The sequence below is a fragment of the Bactrocera tryoni genome, unplaced genomic scaffold, assembly GCF_016617805.1.
Source record: "Bactrocera tryoni isolate S06 unplaced genomic scaffold, CSIRO_BtryS06_freeze2 scaffold_25, whole genome shotgun sequence".
In the NCBI taxonomy this organism is placed as follows: domain Eukaryota; kingdom Metazoa; phylum Arthropoda; class Insecta; order Diptera; family Tephritidae; genus Bactrocera; species Bactrocera tryoni.
In genome coordinates this window covers 1,302,689-1,325,170 of record NW_024395977.1, presented here as the reverse complement: position 1 = coordinate 1,325,170, position 22,482 = coordinate 1,302,689, and the positions used below count along the sequence as shown (strand labels likewise).

At 36.5% G+C, this 22,482-nt stretch overlaps 1 protein-coding gene across 1 annotated transcript; it reads left to right on the top strand.

The window, feature by feature from the left end:
• Nucleotides 1-1,441: 1,441 nt before the first annotated feature.
• Nucleotides 1,442-3,318, top strand: LOC120780366. The gene has a single exon (XM_040112657.1). It carries the CDS (start codon nucleotides 2,344-2,346, stop codon nucleotides 3,316-3,318), a length of 975 nt encoding a protein of 324 aa, XP_039968591.1. The 5' UTR covers nucleotides 1,442-2,343.
• The last annotated feature ends 19,164 nt before the right edge of the window (nucleotides 3,319-22,482 follow it).

The following is a 22,482-nucleotide window of genomic DNA, read 5'->3' as shown; positions in this document are numbered from 1 at the left end:
TCTATACGAGGGCTGCTATATATATTCCGGCCTAGGGCAACACTAAGTGTTGCCAGGTGCAATCTGACATTTCCATTGGAAAGTTTGACATTTTTTAGCATAACATCACTCAGAACGTTTTGTCATTTAATCGTGAATTGTTTTATTTACAGGGAATTAAAAAATTCATCTCGGCCAAAAAATGGAATTAACTCGTGAACATTTTCGTGCGATCATTTTTCACAACTTTCGACGTAGATTATTACGACGAGAGTGCATCGATGAACTAAAATCTTTGTATTGCTATGAAGCACCATCTTATAGCACTGTGAAAAACTGGTACAACGAATTCAATCGTGGCCGACGCTTGCTCAAAGACGAATTCCGTGAAGGTCGTCCAAAAACAGCCGTTGTGCCCGAAAACATCGATGCCGTACGTGAACTGATAATGCAAGATCGTCATGTAACATACCTTCAGATAGAGGCATGCATATGCATTTCTCCCATCAGCATACATTCGATATTGCATGAACACCTGGTCGTAAAAAAGGTTTGTTCTCGTTGTATCCCGCACAATTTGACAATCGCTCAAAAAAAGGCTCGTGTGGATTGCTGTAAAGAAATGCTGAAAAAATACGATCGCGGTGCTTCAAAAGACGTTTATAAGATCGTCACAGGTCACTATGGTCTGAAATTCAAATTTTTTGGCATAAATCCAAAAATTACTTTTTCTTATTTCAAAAAAATAGGTACGCAGTATTAATTGAGACATTTCAGTGGTCTAAAATATACAAAAAATTATTTGGATATGGCAACTCTGTTCTAAATATGAGCTGTAAAACATGATGCTTCTGAAGCAACAACAAACTTGTAAACAGTTCAGTAAAATATTGTAAGAAAACAGCTGTTCGATAATAGTTAAAAAGGAAAAAAAAGAAATAAATTTATAATGGAAGAATATAAAAAAGGTATCTATTTTTTAACTTAATGGAAAAAAATGTGGTTTATTGTGTTATATCTGAATAGTGTGGAGTTTTGTTTGATAGCTTTTTTAACCGAAAATTTCGTATTAACCTGTGTTCTGTGGAGTGAAAGTTGTGAGTATTGTCCCGTATTGTTCCAGATTTTTATGTTCGGTGGAAGTTTGGGGTATGTTCTTTAAAAGCAAGTATGTAACATTGGCCCGTTTTTGCCCCATTTAGGTATATTTGTAATTTTCAGCAACCTTCAAATTCCAACATGAAGAAATGCTTAAAGTTTGGATAGAGGGTGATCGCAAAACTAATGTTGTTTTGGATTGGGTTTTTAAAAAAATTAATACTAATGAGTTAAGTTTAAAGAAAAAAGATGAAATAAGAAAAAAAATACAAAATTTATTAGCATATGTTAGCCAAAAATTATCAAAATGTAATCGTATGGTTAATAGATTTAAAGAGAAATACCCCTAGTGGGTTTCCGCAACAACTATTATTGAAATTTCTGAGAATGATTTTGAAAAACCCTGCTCAAGTAAAGCAGGACGACCAAAGGTTAGCTACACAGATGCAAAAGATCCGCTTAAGGGGAAGCTGGCAAGTGATCTTTATTGTGAAAACAATGACGATGTTGATTTTTTGATTCATGCAGCTGCTGTGGCGGCAAAAAAATCAAAACAAAGTGATTTAGCGTTTATTTTAAAGAAAACTGTACATCAAGCAGAACAAAGCGAAATAAGAAAAGCTGTTACCTCCAAAAAACCCGAAGCAGTTCCACTTACTCCGGAAGAAGCTCTCGCATTTTTACTTGAAAATGATTTAAGCAAAAGACAATATATCAACATGAGGTTGTTAAATAAAGAAAGGAATTGCAATATATATCCAAGCTATGAGGAAGTAATTAAATGTAAGCTACTTTGCCGGCCTAAGGAGATATCTGTGTCGGAGTCTTCAGCAGAAGTATCACTGCAAAATCTCTTAGACCATACCGCACAACGCATTCTTTTATTCCAAAAAGATGTCTTGCACGTCATGGCAGAAATTTCGAATGTTGTTTTAATTGCTAGCTATGGGTTTGACGGTACAAGGGGACAAAGTATGTTTAAACAAAGGTTTGAGACAAGTACACCTCAAATTTTTGACCAATCACTGTTTGTAACTACCATTATACCTTTACAAATGTTGGACAGTTCTGGCAAAATTATTTGGAGGAATCGCACTACGCAATCAGTGCGGTTTTGCAGGCCATTAAAAATGCAATTAGCAAAAGAATCTACGGCTCTAATTCTATCAGAAAATAGTCAGCTAGATATGCAAATATCTTATTTAAATCCATTTGAATATTATCTTGATAACGGAAAAAAAAATTATTGTCAATTATGATTTGCATATGACTTTGATTGATGGAAAAGTACTAAATGTTATAACAAACACCAATTCTAATCAAAAATGCCCAATATGTGGTGCTACACCAAAACAATTAGTAACAACTAAAAATTTTAATTCTGATGTTTTTAAACCTAAACTTACATCTCTTAGATATGGTATTAGCCCACTACATTCATGGATTCGAGTATTTGAATTCGTTGTACACATTGCTTATAGAATCGAATTAAAAAAATGGCAAATAAGGGAAGCTTCAGATAAAGAAGCATTCCAACTTCGTAAACAAGAAGTACAAAAGAGGTTTTGGGAAGAAATGGGCCTTCATGTAGATAAGCCTAAAGCAAATGGTGGTGGAACATCAAATGACGGCAATACTGCCAGGAAAGTATTTAACAATTTGGAACTCCTTTCTTTAATTACAAATATTGATATAGAAATTTTGAATAACTTTAGAGTTATATTAATTGCTATTTCCTGCGAGTATCCTATAGATACCACAAAGTTTGAAGATTTTTGCAAAAGAACTGCCTTCTTGTACATGGAAAAATATTTATGGTTTCCAATGTCAGCAACAGTTCATAAAATATTGGTTCACGGCTCACAGATTATACAAAATTGCGTAATGCCTGTTGGTTGTTTTGGTGAAAATGCGTCAGAAGCTCGAAATAAATTATGCAAGAGAGATCGCAACGCACATGCAAGAAAAAATACAAGAAAAAATAATATGACTGATGTTTTCAATAGAGCAATGGATTCCTCAGACCCCCTTCTTTCAAGCTTGTCTTTATCCGTTAGAGAAAAATATCGGAAAAGAGAGAAGCTACCAGAAGAAGTAATACAATTGCTTACACCTTCAAGTGAGTTTCAAATTTTCAACCACTTGCCAGGGGGATCTGAATACGATTCGGATAATTCTGATTCCGATATATCGGAAGCAGACGTTGTGGAGAACGCTTTAGTTTTAGATACGGAAGACTGATTTCGAATGATTTGCTTGGTACATATAACTTTTTATATTATATTCAAGTGAATTTAATAATTCTGTAACTTCCCTCTCATTTCAGATGTACAGTCAATGGTATTATAAAAATAATTGTTTCAGTAAAAACATATGTATAAATATTTGGATAATAAAATTATTTGACCACTTTTGTCTATCATATGCAAATTTTTCATTTTATGAAACCAAATTTTTACTATAGGTCCAAGGGAGCTACTCCTAGGGACTGGCCGATTTCAAATATTTTTGGTATCGTCGATGCGCATTACAAGAATAACATATTTACCAACTTTCGTGAAGATATCGCAATTTTTGGAGCTGAAATTCAAAAATTTTTACTATAGGTCCAAGGGAGGTACCCCTGGAGAATGACCAATTTTATCCATTCTTGGAATTTTTCTTAACTAAGTCATATATAACCTGTATGCGAAATTTCAATGGCCTAGTACCACTCCTTCTAATTTATGCCAAAAAATTTGAATTTCAGACCATAGTGCAGGTGACGAATAATGGGTCTATGCGTATGAGCCCGAAACAAAACAGCAATCGATAAAAAAAAAAAAATAAAAAAAAAAATTAAGTAAAAAAAAAAAAATAAATAAAAAAAAACATTTTCGTTGATAAATATGCCTATTTACATTATTAGGCCAGAAATATATACCGCAACCTACGTATAACTGCATATATTTGTTTTTTCTAGTAGGGGGAAGCATCGAAAGCCGAAGTGCGGAACTTTAATCCGCTAAATTTAACCTACTCCCAACTCAGGACTCTCCCACGGAACCACCGGCGAGGTACTACTTCGTGGGAGGGACAAGACATTTAAGTCTCCTCTATTGCGCGGACTGACGGACGTCTAGTCTGTTGAAAAGATCTCAGTTTGGTCATTATGAACGCTGACGCTTCGCTGACAGCTTTCCATTTATCAGTCGACTGACACATTGGTCAGATAGAAATCTAAATCCCCATGTCGTCTGTCTATCCACGAGTGGATGTCTGGTATAAGTCGATGGGTCCAGCGCCCTTTGGATGAGGAATTCCACCGCTTCTGCCACATTTTAGTACTCTTGTTTCTCTCCTCTGTCCTTGCCGATACTGTTTTAGGCGTTGATAACTGATATAAACGCTCGAGTTCATCTCCCTGGACGTCAATGGCCGACATTCTGGCTAATACTTCAGCAGCGTCTGTTGATATAGTCCGGAAAGCACTTATTACCCGAATTGCAAAAAGCCTATGCACTGCAATTATTTGTTTAGCATACGCTTTTATATCAATTGCCTGTATCCATACTGGTGCCGCATACAGCATTACGGAACTCATTGCTTTCACTATTAAGAATCGCCGGCAGGAAGAAACACAGCCTCTATTGGTCATCATTCTCGATAGGGCATTATACATTTTGTTTGTCTTGGCGAAAGAATATTCCAAGTGTTCTTTAAATTTTAATTTGGAATCTAATATTTCTCCCAGATACTTCAATTGCGGCTGCAAAGTAATCTTGCATTCCCCTATGGTGAGCTCTATTCGTTTTTCTATCTTCCTAGTGCTTAAGAGTAAAATTTCTGTTTTTTCCTCCGCCAGTTTCAGACTCATAGAAGAGAACCATTGGCGTAGACTATTTAAGCACTCATTATACTATATTTATTACTCAGGTCGGCTAATTGTTTGGCGACTGCTAACACCATGGGATCATCCGCAAAAGCTACTAGTTTCACGTCTGTTGGTTGCTGTCTTCTTAGCACCCCGTCATACATAAAAATCCGCAATAGTGGGCCTAACACTGAGCCTTGGAGTACTCCACTCGAGATAGAGTAGCTCTTGGTGCCTTCGTCCGTATCAAAAATCAGCTTTCTGTTTTTAAAATAACTCGTTATTATGTTTATGAGGTATTCAGGGGCCCGTATTTCATCCATGGCATTGATTATTTCTTTCCATCTTTTGCCACTTACTGCACAGACTTCTCGTAGTGCGTCAGTAGTGGATCTCTAACTGCATATCTATCTGGATTAGTTTGCAGTGATACAAATAACCGTAAATAACCGGTATTGAACAAAACTACATATAATTAAAAATATTATATACAGGCGTAAAGCCCCAAAATGAAATCAGAATTTTATATTGCATATCTTTATTTACAATCTGTCGTGAAAAAATAAGTAAATGTAATTGACTGATATAATTCACATTGATGCATTAAGTGCAATTTGGCCTTAAAGTAAGGGTGATCAGTAAATGTATCGTATGATTATTTTTGCCTTAACTACTTAATTAGTTCTTACGATCTAAAGGGCAGGTCTAGAGGATGCAGTCTTTGAAGTCGTCGTGTGTCCTCACTGTTGTCTAATAAGTTTATGGCGTGTGTGTTGGGATGGAAATTTAGTCTTGTGATGTATTTAGAGCTGTATCTTTTTATTTCGTCAATCACCGTAGATGTGTTCAGATCCTTGTGGAGATGGATATTTTTGATATACCACGGAGCCTTAGCAATCAGTCTAAGAGTTTTTGACTGGTATCTTTGAATAATATTTATATTGGATTTACTTGCAGTACCCAAATTTGAATGCCATAAGACCATACAGGTTTTAACACAGCTTTGTAGAGAAGCATTTTGTTTTTCAGACTAAGTTTAGACTTGGGGCCAAGCAACCAATACATTTTTCTTGTTTTAATTTTGAGCTGTGTTCTCTTGGCTCTGATATGTTCACGCCAAGTAAGTCTTTTATCTAAATGTAATCCGAGGTATCTTACACTATTGGATTTAGGAATTATGACTCCATTAAGATTTACGCTGGGGCACTCTTCTTTTCTCAATGTGAAGGTGATTTGAGCAGATTTTGAGGCGTTTACCGAGATGTTCCAGTTTCTAAGCCAGGATTGCAATTGATCTAGCTGTGCTTGTGCGGTTTCAGCAGCTTCACTAGCCGAGTAGGAGGATGAAAGTATAGCAGTGTCGTCTGCGTAGGTGGCAACTGTTAATTTATCGTCTTCTAGTATTGGCATGTCTGCGGTAAAAACTGTGTAGAGCGTTGGTCCCAGAACACTACCTTGGGGGACTCCTGCTTTTATCTCGTGTATATCCGAGATTTCGTCTTGAATTTTAACGTAGAAATGCCTGAAACTCAGATAGGATCTGAGGAAGAGATAGAGCGGGGTAGGTAGTATCTTTTTAATTTTGTACAGTAGGCCTGAGTGCCAGACTCTGTCAAACGCCTGCTGAATGTCTAGGAAAATCGCACAACAATACTTCTTCTCTTCCAGACTACAAAGTATAGATTTCACAATACGATGGCATTGTTCCGGTGTTCCGTGCATTGGTCTGAAACCAAATTGATGATCTGGGATGATCGATTGCCTTTCCAGCTCTGGCAGTAGTCTTCGAAGAAATATTCTTTCGAGTATTTTCGAGAATATTGTCAGTAGGCTTATTGGTCTATATGAAGATAACTCATTTTCCGGCTTGTTTGGCTTTGGTATCATAGTTATTTCAGCGCATTTCCACTGCGTAGGGAAATGACTTAGCCTGAAGCTACAGTTAAAAAGCAACACTAGAAATAACAGGCATTTCTTGGGAAGATTTTTGATTGTCCATGCGTCGATATTGTCGTGACCTGGAGACTTTGAATCTTTTATCCGCGAAATTTCCGACTGAACTTCTGAGAGTCTTACGCTTGTTAGAGGTTTATCCATTGGGCATGGACTGTCGATGTATTCTTCAACGTCCCGGCGTTGGCTGGTACTGTTGAAGTTAAATGGCTCAAATGAAGCTTTAAGATGGTTGGCAAAAGCATGAGCTTTGCTTGTGTTTGATCTACACCAAGAATTGCTGGCATCTTTTACCGGAACCTGTCTTACGGTGGGCCGTTTTAGGTATTTGGTGGCCTTCCATATATTATAGTCCCCGTCCTTGTTTGGATCAACATTTTTGAGGTATTCTCCTATCGATTCTTCTTTAAGTTCAGCCAACTTAGTTTTAAGCTCCTTGGTTGCTTTGTTAAGGGCTGTTTTGTCATTTGGATTCCTGTTGTTGTGCCAAATCCTTCGAAGTCGCCTCTTGTGTTTAACCAATTTAGAGACTTCATCAGAATATGGTTGCCTATTTCTTTGTGTTCGACAAGGTTTTTACAACTGTTCGTTGACGCTAAAAAAGGCGGCTTCGTGTATTTTGTTGGTAAATATTTCCACAGCATCATCTAAATCTCTTGTTGAGTTAATCTCCATGTTGAGATTAATATTGGACTCAAGTCGGGCTTGAAAAAGTTTTATGTCAGATCTCTTTTTTAATATACGCTGCTTCTGAGCAGTGACTAAAGCAGGCGAATTAAAATTAATAATGAGAGCAGAATGATCTGAGCTAAGATCGTCATCATTGATTATTTCGAGGAGATTGGAATCAATTCCTAAGTGTACAGCAAAATCGATTAAATCAGGTCATCTTGTTAGGATCAGTGGGCCAGTAAGTGGGCCTGCCGGTAGAAAGAACGTTAAGATTTTTTCTGTTATACATTTGTATAGTTCGCGTCCTTTCGGATTAGTAAGACGAGATCCCCACCATGTATGTTTGGCATTGAAATCACCACCAGCCAGAAATCGACTGCCCAGTTTATTGAAAAACGTAATAAATGACTTTTTATCTATTTTGAAACGCGGAGGTAGATAAAGTGCAGTTATGGCGATTCCTCCATTAACGCTTGTGATTTCAATAGAGGCTGCTTGAACTGAAGGCAACGAGATTGGTTCTAGTATCTTATATTTTAAAGCGGACTTGACAATAATAGCAGATCCACCATGTGCCTTACCATCAGGATGGTTGCAAGTAATAAGGTCGTAACCATTAATTTTAAAAAAAGACTTGATGGTGAAATGAGTTTCGGATATCATAAGTATATCTATGTTTTTAGTTACAATGAAATGTTCGACTTCTAATCTATGATTACTTAGTCCATTGGCGTTCCAGATAGCCATCTTTAGACTTAATTACATAATTTATGCAAAGGGAAGACATCATGGTTAATAGCGCTGAGGTCAGCTCAATTTGTTTAGAGATCAGAGCTTCTAGCTTTTCTAAATTGTTGTGACTGCATGCAGCAGTGCTTTGTTGTCCTCTTGTGATATCTGCGTAGCTTAAGTTGGTGTAAAGTGGTTGCTCGGAATTTAAACTAGTACCGACTTTAGGCCTTGGATTATTATTAGTCGACTTAGTTGGATCTCTTTTGCATACAAGTGCCTGATAGACTTGACAACCCTTGTAATTGACAGTATGATTTTGCAAGCAGTGTACACATTTTGGTGGAGTACCGATGTCTTTTTCGCATTGAGCGGTGGAATGGTCTAGACCGCACTTCACACACCTGAATGGCTTTTTACAATAGCGTTTAGTATGTCCAAACTCCTGACAACGATGGCACTGAACTAAGTCATTAAATTTTCGGGGAGGCTCAATTTTGACTACTGCATTACATAAGCGATTAATGTCGAATGCACTTTTGTTGTTTGCTGATGGCTCTAGGTCAGCAAAAAATATTGACATTGGCATTTTTGTTGCTTTACTTTTAGCATTAACAATGTTTCTCACAATGTGGCCTTGTTGAGCTAAGCCAAGTTTAATGTCATCTATCGGTGTGGAAAAGTGAATATTTTTTATAACAATTCTGTAGGGCTTATCTTCTTTTAGCTGATAAGTGTGAAAAATTATATTTTCAGATTCTAAATAATTTGAATGAATCAATTTCTTTGCTTTTTTTTGGTCCTTGGAGCTGGATTTAGAATTCAGCCATTATAAAAAGTCCTGCTAAGCATGCATTCATGGTGTTAGTGGTTGACGAGGTAGATGCAAATCAATAGCCGTAACACCAGTTCCAAAAGTAACAAAGAAGAAACGTATTAGCAAATCTTGGTCCTCCGACTTTTCATGACGAAAGCAGTAAAGAGCAGTATGAAAATAAAAGGTAGACAATCGGCGTCCATGATTACAGCAGACTGACTAATCTAAAACCAAAAAAGGAATTGAATGTTAATTTGTAGATAGGAAGCTATTACAAAAACTAGGATAGTTTACAAATCTTGAAATTAATTTGTTTGAATGTTTTTAAGCTTTAAAATCAAAAATTTTGTAATTTTTTGCTACTTTTTCTGAAAAAAAAATCCCAGTTCGGGCGATAGCCACATGTTTGATGAATTTATTATTATAATTTGAAAGAAATCGATGAAACCGACACAAGACCTTTTTAACCGATTTGGACAATTTTTGAATTAAGATATGCTATCAAAGGCACTCTTTGTGCAAAGTGGTTTATCGATTTGTGGATTGGTGCTTGCTGTGTCTACGGCAAATTTAAGGAATCAGATGGAATATAAAGCTGTGTTATATAGGAAGTAGGTGTGTTTGTAGTCCAACGGATACTATTTTCACACTGTTTCATGGAAATGTCAGGATAGTGTCACCTACTTAAAATGATTGAAATAAATCGAGTAGGTTTGGAAATGTGAAATGTCGCCTTGAGGAATTTGACACCGACTCCTATGTAGTTGCATCTTACAAGTATGTGTGTAATTTAGTATCTCTGACATGTTAAGTTAGTGAGTTATCGCACTTTCAGGAGTTTTCATCAGAACCGTTATATAGGGAAAGGTATGTCCGTATATTTCCCAAATTTTTCATTTGGACGAACATCCAGAAGAAATTCAATTTATTGGCGGTTTTAAACTGTTAAATAATTACAGAAACACAGGCAACCCTTTTACTTGTGTGTTGATTGTTTGCAGCAACATTGCGGCAATATTTTTTACAGAATATTTTGAATATATAGAATGTTTTAGTTTTTATTTTGATTATTAATAAAGTAATGGAAAGGGGCGATGATAAGTTTTTGCTGTTGTTGATAATAATGGTAGAAATAAATAAAAGACAATTAAGAGGTTCTGTCAAGAAAGTATCTTGAATTCTTCATTTCTTCCATATCATCCGCTTATATGAAAGACAGGTAAATTTTTTTTTTGGTTTGGTATAACTGTCCTTAATTATGATGCCAAAAATTAGCGCGATCTGCCAACCAGTGTTTTTAAAAATTTTTACGTATTTGTGTTTAATTTTGGCCAAACACTCAACAAATATCATTGAAGAAGTACCGAATCTCCCTGATTTAGATCCATATGACTTTTACCTTTCTTCACACTGAAATATCCACTTCGGGGAACACGCTTCGACTCAATTGATAATTAAAATGATGGTGATGATTGATAAAAACAAATTCAATGCGACAGTTGAAGGTCATCCCGGAAAGTGCCTATAACAAAATGAAATTGGTCAAGAAGTTGCTGACCCATTTTTTACAATCTTGTTGTTGAGAAATTTAATGTTTGCTGGACATTTACTCAGTGAGTTATGGTAAGTTTTAAAGATGACCGTTGCATGGGGAGTAAGCGTCGTTATTATCTAATTTTACTCATTACTTATGTAGGAAAAATTGCTTCTAATCAGCAAGGGCCACGCCCGCTTTAAGCAATTTTTTTCCGACCTATGCCCACCGCGCGCTGTCAAATTGACCGGTAATTTTAAAAGTTATCGATTTTATTAAAGGTAATTTTTGATTTATTGCTAAATATATGTATGTAAAGCAAAACAATTTTAATGAAGTTTCGTCAAATTTTTTTTTAACATAATTTCTAAAATTCATTATAAAAAAAGCAAATAATAGAATTTTTAAACAAAATGTTATGCATACATAATATACTCTATTCAGCTTCCCCACATTGTTTACATATTATTTTAGTCTGCAGTCTCCGACTGATACTCATCGCGAGTGGACGTATTTTCAGGCTAATCTTTCTCTGTGGTGCTCATCAATTTTCTGCTTTCCGCTAAGCATTATTCTTGTGCGCGTAATTTTAAAGTTCTAACAACACACGTGTTAACTTCACTACAAGTGTCTGTGCTTTAATTATCTGCAATGGCCCCCGGCCCACCAAATTTGGGGGACAATAGGTTCGCTTTGTTAGCGGAATGTCCCCAAGCAAAACGTAAAAAAACAATATATAAACCCCTAGTTTTTCCCGAACTACCTAAAACCAAACAGAACAATCCAAAATTCCTTACAATTTCAGCAAGTGATTCAACAAAACCAATATCAAAATACTCGTGTTTTTGCAGTGCATAAAGCATTGGAAGCTATAAGCAAAGAAATAATTTCTATTTATATTTCTAATATATTTAATTTGTTGTTACTGGTAAAAAATCCAACAATTGCACAAAGGTTTTTAACTACAAAGCGATTGAATGGAATTTGCGAAGTAAAAGTAAGCTATCAAGACAACCTTAATTTTTTCAAAGCTACAATATTTGCACCATGTCTCAATAATGTCCCTGAAGATGAAATTATTGAAAACATGAAGGAGCCAGGTGTAGTAGGAGTCTATAAATTCAAAAAAAGGTGGACAATACCTTCGTTCACACTGGAGTTACCCTTCTTACTTTCGACTTATATGAATTACCTGATAAAGTGGAGGTTTCACGGCGCTCAGCACGTGTAAGACCATATTTCCCAAATCCAATGAGATGTAAATCATGTCAACTCTTAGGGCATACCATTAAAAGGTGTAACAACAAACCTGCGTGTGAAACTTGTAATTTCTCTCCCCACGGCTCAGTACAATGTTTGCGCACCTTATGCGCTAATTGCGCTGGTGAGCACCCATCATATTCTAATACTTGTCCAAAGTACATCCAATCTAAAGGAATCCTCAAAATTAAAACTGAGAACAAATGCACGATGCGTGAGGCTATAAAATTACATAAAGCATAAGTGCCCAGTCTTCCTAACACTACTTTTGCAGAAAAAGTAAAACAAACCGAATCAAACAATTACAACAACTCAAAACTTCCTACATCCCATTCCAATCATGTACCTTCCGAATCCAATAAAACTTCTTCTGAAGAGTCTCACCCTGACACTGTAAAGAGCACTAACACTGCTCAAACACATTTTACTCCAAACGTCAACAACGACATAAATACTTCAGCAACCTCTTCTTACGCTCTAAAACTAAATTATGTTCCAGAAAAAAGCAACATAATAAATCCAGTAAACTCTCAATCTCTCCCAGTTGTTTCTCTCAATTCTTCCTCCCACAGCATTCTTAATAGCTTTGCTAATAATTCCACACCGCAAGCTACTAACTCCACTCATTCATTTATCAGCGAACTACAATCTAACCACACTACAAATGCTTTTATCAACAACTCACAAACCAACCCATTAATTACTCAACAATACAGTCACCAGACCATGATCATATTATGCCAACTTTCGACGATGAAGAAATTTAATCCATTCTTTTTTGTCCTATTTGCTCTATGTTCAATATACATACTTCCATGGAACATAAAGGGCTTCCACAACAACTACACTGAACTTGAAATTCTCATTAAAGAAATTTCACCACACGTCATTACTTTGCAAGAAACATATCTTTCCGTAAATAAAGACGCTTTTGTACCAAAGAAGTATGTTAGCTATTTCTTAAATTTACCTCAAAATTTAACAAACAAACAAGGTATTGTTGTTTTAGTAAGAAAAGACATTCCACATAAATGCCTCGAAATCCATTCAAATATAGCTTCTTTAGCCATTCAGATATCCATAGAATTTAAATTTACCATTATTTGCTTGTATATTCCCCACAACAAAATTTCACGCTTACTGAGCTTCAGCAAATTCTCTCCTCAGTACCCAATAGCGTGGGTCGATTCCGGACTTTTTTCAATTCGGGATTTCTAATAGTGCGGAAAAGTTGCCTTAGTACTTCCTGATTCCAATGCAACTTTTGTTTTGAGATCTGATTGCAGCTTCAACCCCAACTCCGGCCTTGAAATTTCGGAAATTCGCCTAAAATCGTGAAATTGTCTACCTAGCGCCTGAAATACGCATCTCTTGGCAAAATGTATAAAACAAAAGTTATTTGTCACGTCATTTGCTACCGAAATGGTATAAGTGATCATGGCCGTAGAACGAACCGTTCCCGAAATACGAGCGAAAAGGCGGCGCGCCACAGCGCAAGGTGAAAATTGTTGCAGCTCTCAGTTAACCTGTATTGGTCACCCAGAACCCACCGCGTGGAGGTGGCTGCTCTTCGGGATCCTCCCAAGCCCAACCCAACCAACAATATGTCAGGCTTGTTTTAGTCTGAATCTGTGTCAAATTTATTGATAAAATCAGATTTTGTACTAAACTTTGGCACTTGTTGCCTAGATTTCAGTGTAGAGCGTAAAAAACGATCACGAGATTGGGAGCCAATAACTTTAGCAGATGCCTCTGTCACCAGTCTCGACTGCCACGGTGTGAGAGGGGAATTCACTAAATTTCCATACCTCTGCAGTGTCTCCCGACAGCCCTTTTATGAGTTCTTCGTTAGAAACTGAACAAAGAACTGGTGGAACAGTCAAGGTAATAGTCTTCCAGTTAATCATATCGTAATAATTATTAGCTTTGAAATTCAGCTTTGGCACTTTATTACATCTAACCTTTCCACTTACAGTGTCAGACTCTGCTTCTCTGGCTGCCAGAAGACGGTCAAGGGCTAACACTCTGACTTCTATCCATTCGTCAATCATCATACTAAGGAGAATGTTTTCTGGAAGAGCAAAGAAAGCATTCTGTTGAATGGATGAATCGACAACCTTGCGCAGTTTAGCAGGTAAGTATCTCGACCTTTGAATTGCAGCATTGAGATGGCGCGAGCCATCTTTGATTGAACTGTTGAATCTTATTGAGAACCACAAAGGTGAGTAAACTGTAAATATGTACTTGACCAAAATCTTTATTTCCTTTGTTGTTTTGTCAGTAGAAATGTATAATCTCAGAATTCTATTTGCACAGGTGAGCCAGCGAGATTTGCACATGTTACCTGGATGCATCGACGCTAAATCTGAGGAACATTGACGAAAAGAGCACGAAATGGAAGTTCGTTGAAATGTAGAAGACAAACAACCCACTGTAATGGCCTACCTATTCTTTCTTCTAGTTTCCGAATGATTCCGCCTTTCCAACCTGTGTACCATCAGCACCGACAACTTCTAGATGTTCGACATCAACTGAATTGTCTTGTAAATGTTGCCATATAGCTTGCGTCTCATCCTCAGCTGACGCGGAAGGAGAGGTGACGTGGCCAAAGTAATGACAACCAGGTTCCCCTATAAGAGAAATATGTTCCTCTTTGACAGTGTCGCGGTAGTACTTTTCACCTTCGCTGACTTGTGTAAGTGAATTGTCTTTGCGGCCGTCAAAATACAGCCCACATACAGAGTCAATACTTTTGGGTGTTTTGGAGCTTAACTCCAACACTTTTTTTGCCCGACTAATCTTGCATTTGTCAGTGACAAAGCTAGCCTGATCGCCTTTTATCAAACCTGCTTTTTTGGCATCCAGAAAACCAGATGAAACAATCAAGGCCGCAGTGTGTTCTAATACTAGTGTGTTTTGTTTGGTTTTAGAGGATGGAAGAGAAAATTCATCATCAGCATTGTTTTTGGAAGAATCCATGTGCGACGCACCTACATTGTTGTCGTCTGTATGAGAGTCTGGCTGATCTGAATGGTCACGTGTTCTAGCTGATACTTTTCTGGTAAGTGTTGATGTTGAATGACGTTTTGAAAGCTTGTCTTTACGTTCATTTTTCTTTGTAATCTTTTTTGTTTCAGGTAGATCAACACTTCCAATGCGATCAATTCTTCTGGTTCTCTGGTCAAAGGGAAATGGTTGTTCGTTGATAGGAACATTCCTTTCCTTGGGACAAGTGCAAGAAGAAAAATAAATGCATTTACAAGCAGCGATGTCAAATAATTTTCCTGCACAAGGGACAAAGTCGTCTCTTTTAGAGCTCAAACCTATTGGGTTCTTTAAAAACATTTGTTTAAGAGTCAGAAATTTCTTATGGAATGTGGTGAGCATTTGTACAACTCTGGTGTGTGAAACTATCGGAATAGATAACTTTTTGAAAGAATTTTCAACCTTTTTGCAACTATTTCTGTAACCTCTTTACTCCTAGGTTAATAGTTGTCGCCTCGGAGTCGCCCTATACGAAATCTTTCAAACTGATAACACAAAAGAACATTCTGGTAAGTAGGTAACTGGGACTCAGAGAGATTGTACGGATATATGCCAAACACAGGACATTTCTGTCGAAATTTAAATTTAGATACAGACATTTTGAGTTCTGTGTTCTGTTGGAGAATATAAGTGATAGCCCTCGGCGAAATCAACGACAAGAGTGAAGGAACTCGATGAAAAAATATTTATGTGGAGACCAGTCCGAACGTGTCGTATGGCGCAGGGAAATGAATGTAAGTGATAGAACTCGGCGAAATCACCGACAAGAGTGAAGGAACTCGATGAAAAAATATTTGTGTAGAGACCTATCCGAACGTGTCCTTTGGCGTAGGTGAATGAATGTGAGTGATAGCACTCGGCGAAATCAACGTCAAGAAGTGTGACCGCAAGCCGATTTTCACCTTGCGCTGTGGCGCACCGCATTTTCGCTCGTATCTCGGGAACGGTTCGTCCTACGGCCATGATCACGTATACCATTTCGGTAGCAAATGACGTGACAAAAAACTTTTTGCGTATTTCAGGCGCTAGGTAGACAATTTCACGATTTTAGGGGGATTTCCGAAATTTAAAGGCCGGAGTTGGGGTTGAAGCTGCAATCAGATCTCAAAACAAAAGTTGCATTGGAATCAGGAAGTACTAAGGCAACTTTTCCGCACTATTAGGAATCCCGAATCGACCCACCCTAGTACCCAAGCCCGTTATCCTGGTTGGAGATATGAATTCGTGGTCCCCATTATGGGGCTCCCCCCGAACCAACCAAAGAGGATTAATTCTGGAAAACTTAGTTCTTACAGAGAATCTTACCGTATTGAACGATGGTGCCCGACTCATTTTTCAACTCATAATTCTTTTTCGCACATCGACCTATCTGTTTGCTCTACCAATATAGCTCCAAAAGTGAATAGCCGAACGCTAGATAGTTTGTGTGGTAGTGACCACTACCCAATAGTAACTGAAATTGCAACGTCATCCTTTCCAAAGGCCTTTCCTAAACCAAAGTTCCTGACAGGAAAAGCAGACTGGCCTAAATACACGCAAAAGGCAATTCTGTTCTGCGATCAAATCCCGGTCAATAAAGAGGCGGTTAATATCACCAAAATATTAAGGTCTGCACGCACCATTCAATCCCGCAAACTGTTTCTACACCCCATAAAAAAGTTGTTCCTTACTGATCAAAGGAGTTGGAGAGCTTAAGAAATTTGAAAGAGCATAATTGGAGATAATACAAGCGTTCCAAAACAGAAGCCAACCTGATTTTATACAAAAAAGCAAATGCTATTTTTCGTAAAAAAACTAAAGAAGGAAAACGAATGTGCTTAGAAAAACTTCCTACAGAAGTAAATCCCAGTTCTAATCCTAAAAAGATTTGGTCGGACATTAAAATGCTAACTGGCTCGCCTTTCTAAGTCAATATAAATTTTGTTAATAGCCCAACTGGTCCAATATTCGATCCCAAGGCGATAGCTGAACAGTTTGCCTCCACTTGGTCTACGTATTCTAGCGACGGGAACTTTGGTTCCGCTTTTATAGATAAAAAATATGAAAATCTGTCAGGGAAAACTCCTGGCGCAGATAGAATTTCATACGATATGATAAAAAACTTGCCTCCACCGCTCAAATTACGATTAATTAATCTGTACAATCAAATTTTAACAAACGGAATTTATCCAGAAAACTGGAAAATAGCAACAATTGTTCCCATACCAAAGTCTACTAACCGGTCCTCAGAAGTTCTAAATTATAGACCCATTTCACTTATATGTTGCATGAGTAAGTTAATAGAAAAAATCGTTTCAAAACGAATTATGTGGTATCCCTCCAAACATAGTTTAATAAGTCCCCATCAGTTCGCTTTCAAAGAGGGGCAAGGAACTTCCGACGCGCTCCTTCTTTTTGAAAGTTTCGTCTCATATGGTTTGTCTTCCCGCAATCGTATCTCTACGCTCAGTCTAGATTTTGAAAAGGCCTTTGATCGTGTCGGAGCTCACTTAGTTCTACGACAATTAGAAAAATGGAAATTTGGTAATAAAATATACCATTTTATCAGGTCTTTTCTCACCAACCGTAAATTTAAAGTAAAAGTAAATAACGTTTTTTCCAGTTTAGATAACCAACAAAATGAAATCCCACAAGGATCCCCTCTTTCCGTAATGCTATTTGCTATTTGCAGATGACGTTTTACTCTATTCTAAAATAAGCAATCTAAACACTGTTAAAAATAAATTTTTAAAAATACTAACCGATATCTCTAACTGGTCAAATTGTTCTGGAGCGACTCTGTCGCTTAATAAGTGCAAATATTTTCATATATGCCGCAAACATAAATGTACGGATTTAAACTTAGTTCATAATAATATTAATATTTAAAATGTTTCTAACTTATGTTTTCTCGAAATTACTTTCGACAAACGTTTAACTTTTAAAGAGCACTGTCTTAGGTTAAAAAAAGCCTAGCTGTCAGGTTAAATATCTATCTTCTAAACACTGCCTGATCCACCCAAACACTTTATTTAATGTTACTAAGGCTATACTATTGTCGAAGATTGACTATGGCTTACCAATATACGGAAATAGTGCAAAGAGTAATATAAAACTGGTCTCTTCGACGTATCATGCAGCCGTTCGAAGGAGTATACGCGCCTTCCCAAAATCCCCGATTCAAAGCATCTTAGCCGAAGCTGGAATGCCTACCTTACAAGAAAGAATTGAATATACCACTATGAGGGTTATCCCAAAGATCTTCCTCTGCAGAAATAGTATTATATATGACACTGTAACAACGATATGAGCCGCTAATAAAACACCAAGACGCACGCCAACATTGCACAGAGTGCTGCAATACGCTAAAGTTTTAGGAATAGACTCGAAACCATCTTTTCTGCCTCCCGTCAGTTCACCACCTTGGGACTTAAGCTACTCATCTTTCCTTATCGGTTTAACAAATCACGCCAAGTCAACCACAAGCCCAACAGTATTCCAGCGCCTTTTTGAAGAATACAGAGCTCCTTTTCGGAACGAATGGAAAATGCACTACACCGATGGGTCAAAGTCGAAGAACCAGACGTCATTCGCTGTGATCCAAGCCGATGGGAAAACAGTAATAGCAGGGCATCTACCAAATTTTGGAACAGTGTATACGGCAGAGGCGGTTGCAGTATACAACGCAATACTAGCAGCCTCAGAATCTAACGACAGGACGATAATCTGCACAGACAGTATGCCAACTATTGCTAGTATTATGAATATTACTAACAAGGCACCCCTAATTTCTGAAATACGCTCCAAACTTATACAAAAAGCCAAAGAAATCGAAATTATGTGGATTCCTGGTCATGCTGGAATTATTGGCAACGAATTAGCGGATCTGTAAGCAAAATCCGTAGCAATGGAGCCATTATTTACCTTTAATTATATTGTGAGGAAAGATATCTTCCTACTCGTTGAAAACTTCCTTAAAGAACAGGAAACAAATTCTTGGAATAGTGTGCAAAACTATTACTCGAACTTCAATACACTGGCATGCAGCCACATATTCCGCCCACCTGCCGAACAAATGACATTAATGCTTTTACTCGACTTCGGATTGGGCATACCATGGCCACGCACTCGCACCTGCTAAACGGCTCAAATAGACCACGCTGCGATTTCTACACTTATCCATCGTTTACAGTTAAACATCTTCTCGATGAATGCACTAAGTTTAGTGCAACTAGAAACGCACTATTTGATGACCAACCCATTTCAAATACGCTCAAGGTTTTTTCTAAGGAAAACACCCACAAGGTAGCCGAATTTTTGTACAAAACTGGCCTTAGAAAGTTAATTAAATTATCTAATTGTAAGTTATCTTAGATCCAAATAACTGCCTTTACTAACATCAATTATTTTAATAATTGTACTGACAGTAATATTGATCTCATATTTACCTTTTACTGGCTAATATATTAATATTCTAAGACAATGTAGTTTTATTAGAGCAGTAAGCCGTAAGCCCCTGCTTCTTACTCTGGAAGATAATAATTGTATTATTATTTTTCAATAAATAAATAAAATATTTTAGTCAGGGATGTGCATTTGCGGCAAACATATGTATTTTTCGCACTTCGAACAAATTATGGTTGTTTTACAAAAATTTAATTGACATGTTTTTCGTAAATACAAATCAGAACTTGAGGACGGTGTTGGTAAAAGCTTTTTTTCTTGTGATTTTATATATACTTCTCCGAGTTCTGAGGCTAATTGGATCAAAAATTCTTGCCTCGAAAGCGATGTTTCCACGCGTTGTTTGTTTGTAATTTATGCCAGCTATTTCCAAAATACTGACAAATAACTGCAGTGATCATCTAAAACTTTTCGACTTCACGCTATATATTTTTGCCATCTGGTCTGCCACATTTACACTAAATTTTGTACTATTATAAAGTATTTCTTTTCGGCTTATTTTATACACTGTCAAAGTAATGTAATTTGATTTATATAATATGCTTGAAAAACCACCCAATTTGTCTTTTCTTTCTTTGGCTACGTCTCTCTTGTTTCCACCACCTGTTCGAACAATTGTAGTTTTTTTGTAAGTAACTTCTAAGCTAATGATATATATATCCTTCCGCATCCTGTGAAAGTTTTCCATCAGGCTTAGGACAACGAACTCCTTAAGTTCCCAAATAGGGAAGCCTATTTATTATGTACTTACTATTGACGTCACATGCCAACCAGAACTTCATTCCAAATTTGTCGGGTTTGTTTGCCATATATTGTGTAAATCTACACCTAGTCTTCAACGGAAACAACTGCTCATCAACAGCAATGCAACAATGGACCAGGTTAATAACAATTTTGTGAATTTTCAATAAATCAATCCCATAGTGCAGATATCATGGCAAATTTATTGGTATGTAAACGCTGACTTCTTTCGCTCTTCTTACCAAATCGTATAAACTTCATAATTTCAGTAAAGTCGTTTGACTCATTGTTTTTGAAAAAAAGCTTGTCCCCAATTTTTATTCCTCAAATATAAGATATCCAAATTTTTTGCCTCATATATGCCACGAGCAAACAGAAAATGCTTCATCTTCTGTACATTTTATAATATTTTTTCCCACCGGTCTTATTGACCGATAATGGTAGGCCACGTAACAAATTTTTCTTGGAAAATAGAAAAAATAACTAAACCTAAACAATGAAAAAAATTCTTGTATTATATGCATATTCTACGAATTGTCATACAGTTTCACAACGGTGTTATAACGTATAAAAACGGATAAGCTTTACAAAAGTTTGAAAACGGTCAATTTTAACTGTACTGGTAGGTTTATTGTTAATTAAATGCTCACTTATGAAACTTTTTATGTTTTCGTTTACCGATCCGATTACGCCCATCAATACCGACCACCATACATTTACACTCGTGGTCACGAAAGACTTACCACTCAAAATTTTCAAGTATTGTGCATATTTGACAACACTTTATAGCGGTACTTTTTGCGGTATAAAAATTTTTTATTTAGAAATAATTGCTACATATATTGAGCCGATCTGAAAAATTTCTTCCGATATTACATTGTTGCTTTAAAAAATTATCTGTACCAAATTTCGTGAATACATCTTGTCAAATGTGAAAGTTTTCCATACAAGAACTTGATTCCGATCGTTCAGTTTGTATGGCAGCTATATGCTATAGTTAACCGATCTGAACAATTTCTTCGGAGAATACATTGTTACCTTAGGAAATAATCTATACCATATTTCGTGAATATATAGTATCTTGTCAAATGTGAAAGTTTTCCATACAAGAACTTGATTCCGATCGTTCAGTTTATATGGCAGCTATATGTTATAGTGGTCCGATATCGGCAGTTCCGACAAATGAGTAGCTTTTTGAAGAGAAAATGACGTTTGCAAAATTTCAATACGATATCTTAAAAACTGAGGGATTAGTTCGTATATATACAGACAGACGGACATGGCTAAATCGACTCAGCTCGACATACTGATCATTTATATATATACTTTATAGGGTCTCCGACGCTTCCTTCTGGGTGTTACAAACTTCGTGACAAACTTAATATACTCTGTTCAGGGTATAATTAGTGATCTTTACAAAATGAGCTCGAAATGTAAGAGGCTGACAGGCGATGAAAAAATAAAATTTTTTTAAATTTAATTTCATTTACACTATAGTTGAAATAAATGTTTTATATTATTTTTATTTAATTGAAACACGAAGTTTAGTGGCGGTATTACTTTAAAAACAATAAAAATCGTCCGCTTTTATAAAAGCACAGAAAAGCTGGTTTGTGTTTCACTCATTTCTATTACGTAATAAATTAAAAACTATAATTATAAATATAGAATATAATTTAGTTTACTTCTGCTTACTAAAAACTTAACACAAAAAAATCAACTATTAAGAAAATGAATGAACCAATAACCTAAAAAAATTTAAGTAAGTATAGTGGTAAGCTTTGCGTGGCCACGAGTGTATATAGTATACATATGGTATGTACCAAGTTTTGTAAAGATATCTCAATGCTTATTCAAGGTACTGCTTGAACGGACAGACAGCCACTTAAGACATCTCGTCAACCAAATCATTATTTTATATATCATCAAGATTTGGGTGATACAAACAAACGTTAGGAGTAAAAGGACAAGTACGGAAGGGCTAAAGTTCGGGTGTAGCATTTTCGTAAATACTTAAATTAAAAGTAGGAGGGAAATCATCCATTATTTACAATTGCAGGCTAGAATATATACTGTTATTCTAAAGAGATTATTTCTAAATTTCATTGAGATATCAATAGATGCGGTATAAAGCTGTACAAAACTGTATGAAACAAAAACTTATGGACTAAACACTTAATTAAGGAGCAAGCTTTTTTAAAATAAACATATCTTCTCAACCGCTAAAGATAAATCAAACAAACTTGCAGACTAGAAGTCGCTGAGAAAAAGGGAAAATAATAACCACGCCCACCCCCTTATAATGGGTATTTCTTAAACCAATAAGCAAATGCACTACAAGCATTTAATTAAAGAACC

What these genes read in the sequence shown, in the direction of transcription:
- LOC120780366 (XM_040112657.1), top strand. Translation starts at nt 2,344, where the DNA reads ATGACTTTGATTGATGGAAAAGTACTAAATGTTATAACAAACACCAAT.